General features: G+C 34.1%; 1 protein-coding gene across 8 annotated transcripts in view; it reads right to left on the bottom strand.

The window, feature by feature from the left end:
• Positions 1 to 15,808, bottom strand: part of LOC143241115 (uncharacterized) — a 49,012-nt gene that overhangs the window by 19,054 nt on the left and 14,150 nt on the right. For 4 of the 8 annotated variants that reach the window (XM_076484702.1, XM_076484699.1, XM_076484703.1 and 1 more), the window contains exon 2: positions 7,561 to 7,913. In XM_076484702.1, the coding sequence (XP_076340817.1) occupies positions 7,561 to 7,744 (184 nt within the window). In that variant the 5' untranslated portion in view covers positions 7,745 to 7,913. Of the gene's footprint in view, positions 1 to 7,560; positions 7,914 to 8,649; positions 8,956 to 14,027; positions 14,329 to 15,808 lie in introns of those variants that run through there. The other 4 variants (XM_076484701.1, XM_076484697.1, XM_076484700.1 and 1 more) reach the window with 4 other exon arrangements.

The following is a 15,808-nucleotide window of genomic DNA, read 5'->3' as shown; positions in this document are numbered from 1 at the left end:
AAGGTGTTTCTTTGTACAAAATAGACACCCTTTAGTGGCATTAACCTCTACTTCCACAACAAAGCACGGCCAGGACCTTGAATTTGCATCTCACGTGCAAGGTCGATCGGCCGCGTGTACGCCCCACCCCTGCGTAAAGTAAAACAATTGCGGGCTTGGCAAATCGCCATCATCCAGTTTTTTACTAGTTAAGAGGAAGGAAATAGATCATTTTATAATTTTAATTTATTAACAAAAATAACAGCAGTGATCCCAACAGATTGTTGTTATTTAACAGTAAATATTTGAATGGATTATTAACTAAAAGTAGAATTCTTCATCTTACATCTTTACTGAACAGATAACAGATGCCGATGGCCACCACCATCCCCACATCTGGAGGGATAGAATTCCAAAGCCTTTGCTTTATGTGTATTGATGGTGAACCTTACGAGTAGAAGCAATGGTTTTGTGTTTTTTATATATGTAACCCTCAATGTCGTCTTTCAATAGTCGTTCAACCCCCACCCCAATCTTTCACCAGTAGTATAGCGTAGACTCTGTACCGTCCAGAGAATCTTTAACACTTGCTATTCTACACAAAGGTCAAAATGAGCTCAGTTCACCACAGGGATTAAAATACAGATTTTAACGTTTTAAGCTCGGAAACTTGCCGCTGAGGTAGAGGGTGTTGTACTTTACTATTTTATTTTAAAATTTTAATAACTTGTATTACTTTCGTAAGAAATAAATTTGTGTTTATATTGCCAGCATTCAGTTTTTTTTTTGTTTTTTTTTAAGCTTCACACAAAGCTGTTTCAGGATTACCTACATTAGTTGTCCTTAATTTTTAAGTGATAAACCACCCACTGTTAATTAATCTTTTACCAAATAAAAGTAGGATTGACCCTTATTTAACACGCAAACTCTGCTGAGAGGGAGAGTAGATTTCAATAACAGATATGTGAAATTAATACTTTTCTTGGTACAAAGTTATGTGTTATCATTATTTTAACTAAAATTAACGCTTCTCTTGGTACAAAGTTATGTGTTATCATTATTTTAACTAAAATTAACACTTCTCTTGGTACAAAGTTATGTGTTATAATTATTTTAACTAAAATTAACGCTTCTCTTGGTACAAAGTTATGTGTTATAATTATTTTAACTAAAATTAACGCTTCTCTTGGTACAAAGTTATGTGTTATAATTATTTTAACTAAAATTAACGCTTCTCTTGGTACAAAGTTATGTGTTATAATTATTTTAACTAAAATTAACGCTTCTCTTGGTACAAAGATATGTGTTATCATTATTTTAACTAAAATTAACGCTTCTCTTGGTACAAAGTTATGTGTTATAATTATTTTAACTAAAATTAACGCTTCTCTTGGTACAAAGTTATAAGTATTATCATTATTTTAACTAAAATTAACGCTTCTGTTGGTACAAAGTTATGTGTTATCATTATTTTAACTAAAATTAACGCTTCTCTTGGTACAAAGTTATAAGTATTATCATTATTTTAACTAAAATTAACGCTTCTCTTGGTACAAAGTTATAAGTATTATGATTATTTTAACTAAATTTAAGCAGATTTGTACCAGTTCAGTTTCAGTATAAAAACACACAAAATAAAACAACAACAACAAAAAGAAAAACACAACTTTAGCACACTTAGGTCATATAATCAATGAACTCTACAATTTAGGCCAGTCCTTGCACAAGTAGTTATTTGTTATTCTTAGAAGATTCCTGCCTGGGGCTGTGACTTTTTGCTTTTTACTAAAATAAAAACCATGTAAATAAAAAACAGGCTGAAACCCGACACATTTAAACCAGCACGTCTTCTCCATTTTTACCAACATGTGTTTGAGAAATATCACACCTATCTTACACAGTGTTAGCAATATCACACCTATCTTACACAGTGTTAGCAATATCACACCTATCTTACACAGTGTTAGCAATATCACACCTATCTTACACAGTGTTAACAATATCACACCTATCTTACACAGTGTTAACAATGTCACACCTATCTTACACAGTGTTAACAATGTCACACCTATCTTACACAGTGTTAAATCCGTGGTTTCACGTAGGGATTAACTTGTGTCGTATCTCAACAAATCCCAGTTTTTTTATACGTGAGAATCAGTAGATATAGCGCGCGACTCATAATATTTTGGCCGTGGGATCGAAATCTGTTGCTTTACACGTTTGTCCTTTCACCCATGGGGTCATCACGATATGACCATCAAATAAAATAATGAGCAGCCCTAGAGTTAGCGATGTCTGGTGTGACTGGCGGTTTTCTTCTGGTCTGTCACTTAGGGAGGGCCATCACCATTAAACCTAAAGTAGTTTTGTGTAAACTTCCACAACGAACAAACAGACGAGAAATGAAGCGAGTGAAAACAGAGGAGAGCTCTGTAAAAAACATCAAATCTCACATTCCTCTCCTGAAAACTGAATGACTCTGTAAAGGAACATGTTGGACAGTGACGTTTTGAACGTGGTCTACACGTGGAACAATGAGAAACACGAGCGCTAACAAATCAACCAAGACGTAAGCCTTGTAAGCAAAGGTGATATTAACGTTCAGCTTCTGCCGGATGTCTTCGAAACCGAAGTCAGAAACCACTTTTATGTTTTTAATTATTAATTTATCTAAAGGAAGAAACCCTATAATTAATTTTAAAACTGATATGATTGCATTACAAATTCGTATTGTACTGAAGTTCACTTGTTGTTGTTGTGTTTTGTTTTGTTTTTAATTTGGCGAAAAGCTACTCGAGAGCTGTTTGCACTAGAGATCCTTAATATACCAGTGTCTAGTCAATATTATCAACCGGCAACATTTGAGCAGCATTTTCTATCAAGGAATATTGAAACTAACTGGTACGTCATCACGGTTGGAAGGGAGAACATGTTTAGTGACAAGACTCACAGATTGTCAATCAGTTGCCCCAAACATTGGGCCATACCGGGCCCTGATGTTTTCAACTGAGCTCTCGTGTAGCCACAATAACTTGGAACGTGTTATTTTTCAAGGTTCAAAATTCATACTCTCACACTCAAAAGAGATAAACTAGTTTTATCACTAGAAACTAACCATTGACGTCAGAGACTGAACTATAAAACTCTCACTAACTGTATCTCTGAAACCAAAGCTGTATGTCTTTTATCACGTACGCCAGACCTTTCCGTTACAGATGAAAAGCTGGGTAAACCATTAGAGAATAACTGTTCTATATTGAAGCACGACTTCAATGAGAAACTAACACATAAATATAATTCTAAGATATTTCGATAAATATGTAAAATTGCACAACGACTTCTTACCAGGTGAAACTTTTCGTATTGAACGTACTCGCATTTTAATAACTTATCGATAGAAAACTTGAAAGAGATGTTGCTATTCATTACTTTTTACCCCAGAAATAACTTAAGTAGGAAAACAATTAAACTGATGTTATCCAGTATTCTTATTTTATATTGTACCGCTGTTTACGTCACAACATGAGAGCAACAATATTGGTAAACTTTGATGTCCACCTTTAAATACATATCTAATTAAAAACCAAAGTTGTAAGATGTTGGTTAGGGACAAATATATACTTTAATGCAATTTAAGACATTCGGATGACATCACAGGATTCACTCAATACGAGCATTCGTGTACGATATATTCGTTTTATGTTGTTATCAAGTGTATACAACATTAACCATGTTCATGTGTAACCATTGCTTTTATTGAATTCGCCTTGAAAATCCCAGACGCATACTACGCCACTGATAAGCAAATCAGTTTACTGTCGTCCACTACAGAAATATCGCTTTAATGTCTAAAGATGAACACTTGGATGGAAAAAAGAACAACAACACAAAATTACATATTATATAAGAGCTTTTCTTTTTTAGTATTTATATTGCGGATACCAGTCGAAACGTGGTTAGACATAAGATAACACTAGTAATGACGGTATCAAGGATTGTCCAATAGAAAGCTTCTAAACTTGGCCTTCTTTCCCACTAAGCCTTTCAAGTACTTTTAGCTGTAATCGCACTGAATGTCACGTGTTGAAAATGTTATGAATAATGTAGAGTTAACAAACAAGTTTGTTTTAACCATGTAGTAGTAATGTTATGTATTGTGTACATTTAACATGCAAGTTTGTTCGTCCTTTACATTTACTAACAAAGATGTGTAAATTAAATTGAAAGATAATTATTCATATTATTAATTATTATTATTTTTATTATTATTATTATTATCATTATTATTATTTATTATCATTATTATTAATTATTATCATTATTATTAATTATTATTATTATTTATTATCATTATTATTAATTATCATTATTATTTATTATCATTATTATTAATTATTATTATTATTTATTATCATTATTATTAATTATTATTATTACTAATTATTATTATTATTTATTATCATTATTATTATTATTATTATTATTAATTATTATTATTACTAATTATTATTATTATTTATTATCATTATTATTAATTATTATTATTACTAATTATTATTATTATTTATTATCATTATTATTAATTATTATTATTACTAATTATTATTATTATTTATTATCATTATTATTAATTATTATTATTACTAATTATTATTATTATTTATTATCATTATTATTAATTATTATTATTATTAATTATTATTATTACTAATTATTATTATTACTAATTATTATTATTATTAATTATTATTATTACTAATTATTATTATTATTAATTATTATTATTACTAATTATTATTATTGTTAATTATTATTATTACTAATTATTATTATTATTATTATTATTATTATTTCCTTCACGTGTCTAATTTATGAGTCTGAGCAGAAAAATAACAAAACAAACAAGAGTTTACATTAATAAAACTGTCATCATATATTAATGTAAGGAAACTGGGTTCACGGTCAGCATTCCCAATAACTACAAGTAAATCAACAGTCTCTGACTTGTTGTTTAAAACTTCCATTAATTAATGATGTCAATTAATAACAACAGTCTATTTACTTATTTTAGTTCACATAATAACTGCTGTGGTTCACGAGATTAGTAGCTCTTAGACCATCACTAGTCTGCATCCAGGCGGGCATGATGAACCTTGGTATTTAGCGAATGCACCCATCGGCACAAAAGACGACAAATGTAGTATAGTTGACGTATTATAAGATATTGCTCTTTACTTTCACTGATAAATTCGTCGAATTTCATCGAAAAGTGACGTTCTGGCCAGATTATTAGAAGTATAAATGCATTAGAAGTATGTCTTTCCATAAATGGAAACTGGCTTCCTTTTTCTGTAGGAAACGTCTCCGGCTCTCTCGACTTAAATATTTTTCTTTTATCGTATAGCTTCTTGAGAGATATTTTTCTTTAAATTACAATGTTTTATGAATGAGACACGAATGACCTATTAAAGTATTTTTGTGTTTCTAAACTACATATAATAAATAGAGATGTCACATGTCATTTCATATATTTGTAAATTAACACCATGTTTACATACTGACGTGGAGACTCCTAAAACTGCATAAAATAATATATGACTGGGCGTGTTTGTTTGTTTTTGAATTTCGCGCAAAGTTACACGAGAGCTATCTGTGCTAGCCGTCCCTAATTTAGCAGTGTAAGACTAGAAGGAAGGCAGCTAGTCATCACTACACACCGCCAACTCTTGGGCTACTCTTTTACCAGCGAATAGTTGGATTGAGCGTCACATTATAACGGCCCCACGGCTGAAAAGGCGAGCATGTTTGGTGTGACGGGGATTCGAATCCGCGACCCTCGGATTACAAGTCGAGTGCCTTAACCACCTGGCCAGACTGGGCGTGTTGAACTGGATTGAATCGTTGTGAAATAACTTGTGAGTGAAGCACGAGCCTTTTCACGTGTCATTGTCGCATGTGACAAAGTGTATTTAGGTCGTACTTAACTGCCTTTGAAAGAAAACGAGCGATGCACAACACGATATTTTTTCTTTTGTTTAAAGCGTATTATTTGTTTAGAAGCGCTCGATGAAACAGGTACAAAAGCCTTAAGTCCTAATAAACCTTTCTTCGTGATACAGGATCTGTAGTCTAATAAACACACCACTCATGAGGAGTGGTATCTAAGCCTTAAAACACCACACGACAAAACCAAAACCTCACCGTATAATAAATACCTGCTGAACAATGCTATTACGGTGAAGCGGAAAGCACCTCTCTCAATCCGCACGTGCTCGCATGGGTCGACTGCGATACTTGGACCTCCATCTACGTCTTTCTTTCTCTTTCTTTTATCACTTCAACTTTTGTTGGTGGTATTTGGGGTGTCAAAACTGCCCTCGTGTATGTTGTACTTTTATAACCTTTGTTATTCACGCAATAGAAACAAACTATAAATGGTGCATGAAAGCATTCAACGTTAAAATCAGAGGTTCGATTCTCCTCGGTGGACTCAGCAAATAGCCCGATATGGCTTTGCTATAAGAAAACACACACACTGTTCCATCATAAGCGCCATCTGTCGCGATACGCTTCTCAAACCTATTTTCTAATTCTCTGAAAATATATAATTCGTGATTCTAGCTTTAAGTTCCTCCAAAGGGCTTGATGAATAGACGGTTTTACCTGGCTCCATTTAAAGAATGATGGGGAGGAGATGGGAAAATAGCATCCAAGAACTCTTGTAATTGAACCATATTGTATTCAAACATTGTTAATTGGGGTTTCATATATCATCTATAGTTTTTATTATTTCAAAAGCTATAAAGGTTCGAGGTTACGAGAAGACTCTACGAATGATTGAAACATGTATAAACTACATAAATTAAACCTCATAATTCAAGTTCCTATGACAATGTTCGTTTATCAGGATGTTTTAAAGACTTCTAGGAATAGACAGGTTCAATCATTCCGGTAAGATGAGGTAGATAGGTTCTGTTATACCGGTAAAGTGGTAATCCGTTTAACAACTCTCCAGAAATGTTTGACCACCAGACAAGATGCAACATATTTACAGCCTGACCTTCAAAACCACCTGTTTCACTAAGCATCTACCAACAGCCTGCTAGTCAAAACCACCTATATCACTAATCGCCTACTAACAACCTGTTAAACAAAACCACCTATATCACTAATCGCCTACTTACAGCCTAGTGATTAAAAATCGTCCTTTCACCAGTGTTATGTTTATCAAAACAACTGTGTCTAATCACCTTGCTTTAAAAAGTAAAGTGTAGAAACACGTGAACATTCACACGAACTCTTGTACGTCACGTGCTGTGAATATTAACTTCTAATTGAGAAAAGGTAAACAGATGGTTTAAAACTATAGAGAAGTCGCACAACGAATGTACATTCCAGGCACAATGGTACCCACATGCAGTCTAAAACAAACAAAGAAGTACTCCCGTACACTCACTCGCTTGTTGTTCTCAGTGTTACAGGTTTTCTTTGTGTGCACTCGAAGATTTCTAGCACTTCAAGTTGCAAAACTTTTTTTCCTCGCTACCAATAAATTACAATATTTGTAAAAAGGCTTACCTCTCATTGGCCTGGTTGACGTCCCAAGCCCTGGCATAATCTCACGCCTGTCTTCTAGTTCTGTTAGACTCCGAAAACTGGGGAGTTCTTTACCGAGCGTTCCTCGAGTGACGTCTTCTCCAGGCAAAGCGGCCAATCGTATCAACTGAGGAGGTGACGGGGACCGCTTCTTGAGGAGACGCATCACAGTCGGTCGCGTGCTAGAACGCCCCCTTTAGTTCGAAAGACCAACAACTGGACTAAGATGCAGAAAGCGTTATCTTTGCCAATCACCTGGTGTCCTGTTTCATCTTCGTAATTATTATAGTGAAAACCATCAACATAAAAACATCCGGTGTTACAGTCTTGAAATACTGGAGAAAATACAAAACAATAGCAACAAAAACTTCAGCGTTGAACTAATAAGGATTGTTTACAATATCTACATAAATATTAATCCGTGATGACGAGAAAATTATATATGTAAAAAACGGCTGGTAAGAATAGAGAAAGCACTGTGTAAAGGAGCGAACAACGTTTCGACCTTTTTCGGTCATCGCCAGGTTCACAAAGAAGGAAAGATGTAACATAGTGCTTTGTCTACCCATACCAGCCGTTGTTTACATATTTAATTTTCTCTACATAAATATTAGTTTATTGGAACTACTTAATAACGTTATTGCTCAGGTAAAGGAACAGACTCTGCTTAAAATGTTCTCGTTTGTAACATAAGCTCGCACGTCCAAAGCTGGCAGTTACTATCGCATTACTTCTGTTATGGTGGAGCTGGGCGTGTGTGACTAGACAGACATTAACGCGCATGGACTGTGAAATCAAGAGTTTGAGATTTAAGTCCCGTAATCCTACAAACGCGCTTCTCTCTCCCACTATAAGAATAATGGCTAATTTCGATTGGTCAATCGGAGAAGAGTACCACGTGAGTTGGCGGTAGCTGCTGTTGATTCGCCACCTTTATTGTAGTTTTAAATTAGGAACGGGCTATTCGCAAATAGCCCTTGTATAACTTTGTTGTTAAACAGCTACACAGTAGGTTATCTATGCTTTGACAACCACGGGTATTGAAACCCAATTTATAGTCTTTAGACTTACCGATTAGTCATTGGAGGTTTTTCGTGTAACTTCTAGATGTAACAACAACGGTTGGTAGGAATATTGATTCTTCTTCAAGAGATATTTCCTGATCACGTTTTATTTATTTATTCTCACACGTGACGTTTCCCACACAATTTTCCACCGGTAACAATTCGTACTTCATCCGGTGACACATCTATTTCAAGCTTTGAATAAATACTAATAGTACTGATTGAACGCTCGAGTTCCAATGGTATCGTACTCATAAAGTATGGCAGAGTAAGTTCTTTCACTTCCAGATCCTTGCTAGTGTCACTGATTGTCCACCTGGCGGCCACACAGCTAATTCTAACCGATCTGCCAATCATGAGATAAGAAACAACAACAACAACTAAAGACAAGACATATTGATAGTGTCTTTGACTTAGTGGTTTGTTTGTCGAATGTTTGCTTTTACAAACTCAGAATTATACAGTTTTGAAATAATTATATTCTTTAACCCTTTAGCCTTGAAGGTGTAAACATCTGTAGTGAAGTAAACTGATCTCCTGTGTTCAGAAGTGCTTTATTTAGTAGGGATCTAAATGTAGAAACATCAGTAATGAAGTAAACTGTACTTCTGTGTTCAGAAGTGCTTTATTTAGTAAGGACCTAAATGTAGAAACATCAGTAATGAGGTAAACTGTACTTCTGTGTTCAGAAGTGCTTTATTTAGTAGGGACCTAAATGTAGAAACATCAGTAATGAAGTAAACTGATCTCCTGTGTTCAGAAGTGCTTTATTTAGTAGGGACCTAAATGTGGAAACATCAGTAATGAAGTAAACTGTACTTCTGTGTATAGAAGTGCTTTATTTAGTAGGGACCTAAATGTAGAAACATCAGTAATGAAGTAAACTGATCTCCTGTGTTCAGAAGTGCTTTATTTAATTGGGACCTAAATGTAGAAACATCAGTAATGAAGTAAACTGTACTTCTGTGTATAGAAGTGCTTTATTTAGTAGGGACCTAAATGTAGAAACATCCGTAATGAAGTAAACTGTACTTCTGTGTTTAGAAGTGCTTTATTTAGTAGGGACCTAAATGTAGAAACATCAGTAATAAAGTAAACTGTACTTCTGTGTTTAGGAAACAGGAATAGGATTAAATCTGTCATTGAACCTAAACCTCAGAACAATCTGTAGTTAGTTCCCATCAAACTATAAAAACTGACTTGCTAAATCTGCGCAACAGCATTCAACAAAGTATGTTGTTCCTGCAACCACTTTATTTGATTGAAGATTAACGTTTTCGAGTGATGAAATATTTCATATCTTTGGCAACAAGATAATATATATGACAACGTGTTGTTATCCAAACAGTATGACGGATATAAAACGATTTATTTGAGGGGCACTTTTGAAATCTTACGAACGCAGCACCTGTCTGCTGTAGTAATGGACACTGCTCATTAAAAGAAGTATACCACTACAATTCTCCATTTTTCCTATCTTTACATTAACAGCAGATGTAATTTCTGAAGGTTGGATGTAGTAAAACACAGTTATTTATACTGTACACTAATTATTTTTAACGTCGAAGCAAGAACAAATTAATAACCCACTGATATAATGGGCGTCGTATCTCTGATGCTCACCCATCAACCAATTAGGCTTTGATTCCCACCTTTACTTAGAACTCACGTATTTAAAGCAGTACATTTTACTTTTATTACAAGACAGCTTTCATCTACAGAAGAAAATAAAAAATCTGATTATTACAGTAACTATTATACATAACAATAGTATTACCCATGAAGAATTTACATAATTATGATGCTACCCCTGAAGGTTTTAAAGAACGTAGGTATTACTACTGAAGGTTTTATAGAATGTTTCTTTAATGTGGTTTGGTTCCGTAGGTACTGAATGAAATGGAAGAAGTGAAGTTTTACGTATATGAACGGTTTATAAATAAATAAATGTTGCTATATGACGTTAAACGCTAGTAATAATATTAAATGTTCCAAAGTTGACAGAAGAAAAATACAGCGATTTAATATTGGTTACATAGCATGAGTTTCAGAATTTGTAGCGCACACTGAGTGATTTACACACTTTGATAAGAATTACGGAAAAAACGACCTTTAAATTCCAGATAAATATAAAATAATAAATGAATAAGTAAAATATATTCTTTTATATTTATCTGTAGTGTAAAGGTACTTTTATTGTAAGTTTTATCAGCATGTGTTTCAACTGTTGCTCTCATGTGTGATAGATATTAGAGCTTGTGACTCAAATAGCTCTGCATAGAATCAAGGCCACGTGCTAGTTCAAATCCCAACTAACTCACGTGATTGGCAGATTTTAAAGTACACTGTCTAATAGTTAGCGGTTTGATAAGAAATTAAGACGTCTTCACATGCGCGTGATTTTAATCACTATAGCAATAAAATGTGGTGATAGAAAAAATCCTTAAACGTCTGTATGGAGAAATAAAAACAAACAAACTTATTTTAAAAGCACTTCCCACAACGATAGCAACAACAATAAAAACAAAATAACAAAGAACATATTTTAAAGCGCCCCCTCAATGTTAGCTCAGCGGTAAATTTGACGGTTTGTTACACTAAGATTCAGATCGAAATATCCGTTTTCTGTACGGGTTTAAAATAAATATAATAAAATAATGACTTCTTTTAAAAGTGCTCTTTCATGTCGATAGCTGAGCGGTAAGTTTGGGGGTTTGTAACGCTAAAATTCGGGTTTCGATATTCGAAGTGAGTACACCACATTCTGTACTTTTGTACTTGAAAGCAAACAAAACGAATTATTTTGTAAAAAGTTATAAATTCGAACGTATGAACGGAAACTGTTAATGATCCGTAGGCTGGTTAGATCAATAACGAGTTCAGATATGTAGGTTTGTTTTATTTGTGTTTTTAATTTCGCGCAAAGCTACATAAGGGCTAATTGTGCTTGCTTTACATAGTTTAGCAATGTGAGACTAGAGGTAAGGCTAACTCATCACCACTCACCACCAACTCTGGGGCTACTCTTTTACCAACGACTAGTGGGATTGACCGTAACATTACAACGCCTCCATGGCTGAAAGGGCGAGCATGTTTGGTGCAACGAAGATTCGAACCCGCGATCTTCAGATTACGAGTCGAACGCCTTAACCTCCCCTGGCCACAGCGGGCCTCAGATATGTAGGAACGTTACAAAAGCTAAATTTATTCCACATAGCCTTAACTGTCTTCCTTTCCAATTGCCAGTTTTGTATATAGGGTCACAGAACAACTAACTTATATCTCGATTATTACTTGTATTAACAACAGTGATAATTTACTGAAATATTTTATAGATGGCAACATACATAAGCAGTGTTAAGCAAAATAACTATTCGTGAATTTAATTCCAATATTTGCTACTTAATATGCAAGAACTGCAATTTTTGAAATTAAATTATAAAATTATTGACTCAACATCGCACCTATTTGTCAAATTATTTATTTTAGTCAATCGAAAGAATCTCATTCGTTTGGCCTTTAATGCTTACAAAGAAAGGCCTGGAAAAGGCTTAGCCAGTTGTCTAGGAGATAAAACGATATTATATCAAAACACTTTCTGCGTGAACGACCAAAATAATTATAGCGTAACACCTTTAAATTGAACGTAACCTCCAAGTTAAACCAGCTGCGTTACGTCTACAGGGACGGTCTGAGATAAAGAACATTTGTATTCGAAGAAAGTTCAAGATATGCCCATTCTCTCGGTTTAGTAGGCTGGTTTAATGTTTTATCTACCAGTTCCAGAATAGTAAAGATATGAATGGACTGAAATGCATGTGTCTAAAGTGTGCCTTGGTTGAAGTGACCATATGGCCAATGGTTTGATATTAAAGATTTTCTTTGCATTCCAATTACAGTAAAGAATGTACCTCGAACAGAAGCTATCATAATTTCATCTCGCCCGTTTTGGCGCATAGAGATATTGTAACAGCCACATAATTGCCAGTTGGACAGTATTTAATAACACAGACTCGTTTGGGGCGGTAGCCCACCCAACTTCACTGCCCATAATTAAAAAGAGTATGTTGCTTTAGATACGACAGAAAAAACAATAAGCACTTGTGCTTCAAACATAAAAAAAGAAAAATGACGTAACTGTTCACCCGCTGCACAATAACTGTCTGTTTGTCAATGAATAAAATTGCCAGAAGAACAGCTGTTATTTCTGCTCTGATAACAAAAAGTATTTCAACAAATGTTAATTAACATGTCTTCAACTAATTGATTAAAACAAACCAAAATCAATACTTCCCAACACCTACAACCACCTTATATCTGCAGTTAAACACCTCAGTTATCTATTTGTTAAAACGGCTCTTTGGGTTGAGAAAATTTTTTTACGTACAGGAGTGAACAACGTTTCGACCTTCTTCGGTCATCTTCAGGTTCTGAAAATGTTCTCAACCCAAACGAGCCGTTTTTACAAATATATTTCTCTACAAGTGGGTTTTCTCGACATCACTGACCTCAGTTATCTACTTGTCTTTCGGGGTTGGGCGTGGCATAATGGTTAGCGTTCTGGATTGCGAATCCAAAATTGTAGTTAAATGTCCATCTGGTAATTTCTTACTTATTACATCACAGTGAAGTGCCCAACAAGTAAGATTTTCTACTACATAACAGTGAAGTGACCAATAAGTAAGGTTTTTTACTACATAACAGTAAAGTGACCAACAAGTAAGGTTTTCTACTACATTACAGTTAAGTGACCAATAAGTAACGTTTTCTACTACATTACAGTTAAGTGACCAATAAATAACGTTTTCTACTACATTACAGTTAAGTGACCAATAAATAACGTTTTCTACTACATTACAGTTAAGTGACCAATAAATAACGTTTTCTACTACATTACAGTTAAGTGCCTTATATACTTTTTTCCTTCTCCATCACAATGACACTTTTGTCAATCTCACAGTTAAAACAAGATAAATAATATTTTTCTCTCCTTGTACTCAGAATCTGTTAAATCATTTAATAACTGTTATTTCTCATAACAAATTAACATAAAAATGGTGGGATGATAAAGAAAGTCTTTCGAAAGCAACTCGAGTTTGTATTAATACCAGCATTTTGCCACAAGAACTACACGTGGATTAAGCGATAGAATCTGGAACGTATTTTTACACAATCACCAAAGACGTTCATAATGATTTTTACTAGGCATGGCTTCCACTTTCTGTTATCGTTTGGTTTCATTGTTACTTACTTTCACCTCTGGACTAATACTAGTAAAGATTAAAATCGGTCAAATTTCATGAAGGTTACCTTCATGGTGCTGGGGGCTGGTACGTTTGATAAGTTACTATGGAGTTGTTTACATTAAATAATAGTATGTCTTACCTTGTTTTTTTTAATTCTGAAGGAAGTAGAATACAAGACCAACGCGAATCGTATACTTTACTCTTTTCTCAACAAGTTTGTAAAACAAACAAACAACAAACCACAATTAAGCAATCCGTTTTCTTTTCTCATCATAATGACGTCATACTTATCTTCCACTGTGTTATGCTTTGAGGCAGTCATTGGTTCGAAGTCCTAAAATAATTTATTAAACATTTGTTATCTTTAAACATGATAATGATGACATATTCTTATTACAGTGACGATATGGGTATAATGTTACATGAAGAAGCTCAGTGGCTACTTGGAAGAAAACCACGAGTCTCAAGGAAATTGAACCACACGTATTAATCACTAACTTCCCTGACGTAGCTTCCGGTTCGTCATTCCGGCTGCTCGAATTTCCTTCAGAACTTCCCGTGCAAACTGACGCCGTGATTTGTACATTTACGGTCTTTCTTTAGTGATACTTGTCATAAAGTCGAGCATATTTACAAGAAAGACAATTATTCATGAGAAACTGTGTCAGGCTATATATCAATTATTGCACCATAATTATCAATATAACGTTTTTACTCGATTGTCGAAATCAGTTCAACTTCGATTAATAATAAAAATTGTGATGCAGGAGTACTGGTTGATTGTTTAGAATTAAGAATAACGCTATATAATGGGTTATCTTTGTCCTGCTCACATTAAGAATAACGCTATATAATAGGTTGTCTTTGCTCTGCCCACATTAAAAATATAGCTATATAATGGGTTATCTTTGCTCTGCCCACATTAAGAACAACGCTGTATAATGGGTTATCTTTGTCCTGCTCACATTAAGAATAACGCTATGTAATGGGTTATCTTTGTCCTGCTCACATTAAGAATAACGTTATATAATAGGTTATCTTTGCTCTGCCCATATTAAAAATATAGCTATATAATGGGTTAACTTTGCTCTGCCCACCACGGGTATCAAATCCAGGTTTCCAGCAGTGTGAGTCCGCAAACATTCCGCTGTGCCACTGGTGGGTGAGGGGTGGAGTTAGGAGTAATACCATAATTCCTATCTCATTATTTATCTTACAATATAAACATAGTATATAACAATAATAAAGTAACACAATAAACCAATGCCTATAGTAATATAATAAGCCAATACCTATAGTAATGTAATAAGCCGATAATTATAGTAATACAATAAACCAATACCTATAGTAATACAATAAGCCAATACCTATATTAATGTAATAAACTAATACCTATAGTAATGTAATAAACAAATACCTATAGTAATATAATAAAGCAATAACTATTGTGAGTTCGAAACAATTCAATGTGAACTGAAATTGTTTATTAAGTACAACAGAGACATGGGAGCGCGAAGCAAGAGGCAAGATAGTTATTTGTATGTTTCCTAGTGGCTCAGGAATAAGTCTACGCTAGAAATATCGTTTTGATACTTCTGACGGGCAAAGCTCAGATAGCTCATTGTGAAGCTTTGTGCTTACGTACAAACAAGTGCGACAAATTTTATTATTATTGTTATTATTATTTTTACGTGAAAAACGACCTTAGCTTTTCCCATAACCTTAAGCCATAGATCAACTTCGTAACGTTTTCCTCATACAACATTTATTACACAGCGAATACGAACTATACTTTAAGCTTGTCCTCTTCAGTTTTTATAAAGGAAGATACAAGTATTGAGTTTCAACCTCAGCTGTTAATGTAGGTGGAGAACATTGATGTAAAAATATCATTTTAACCGTTAAATTGTAAGAGAAAAG

Source organism: Tachypleus tridentatus, chromosome 13 (assembly GCF_004210375.1).
Source record: "Tachypleus tridentatus isolate NWPU-2018 chromosome 13, ASM421037v1, whole genome shotgun sequence".
In the NCBI taxonomy this organism is placed as follows: Eukaryota; Metazoa; Arthropoda; class Merostomata; order Xiphosura; family Limulidae; genus Tachypleus; species Tachypleus tridentatus.
Note: the sequence above shows the minus strand (reverse complement) of the source record. Positions and strands in the feature narration are given on the sequence as shown.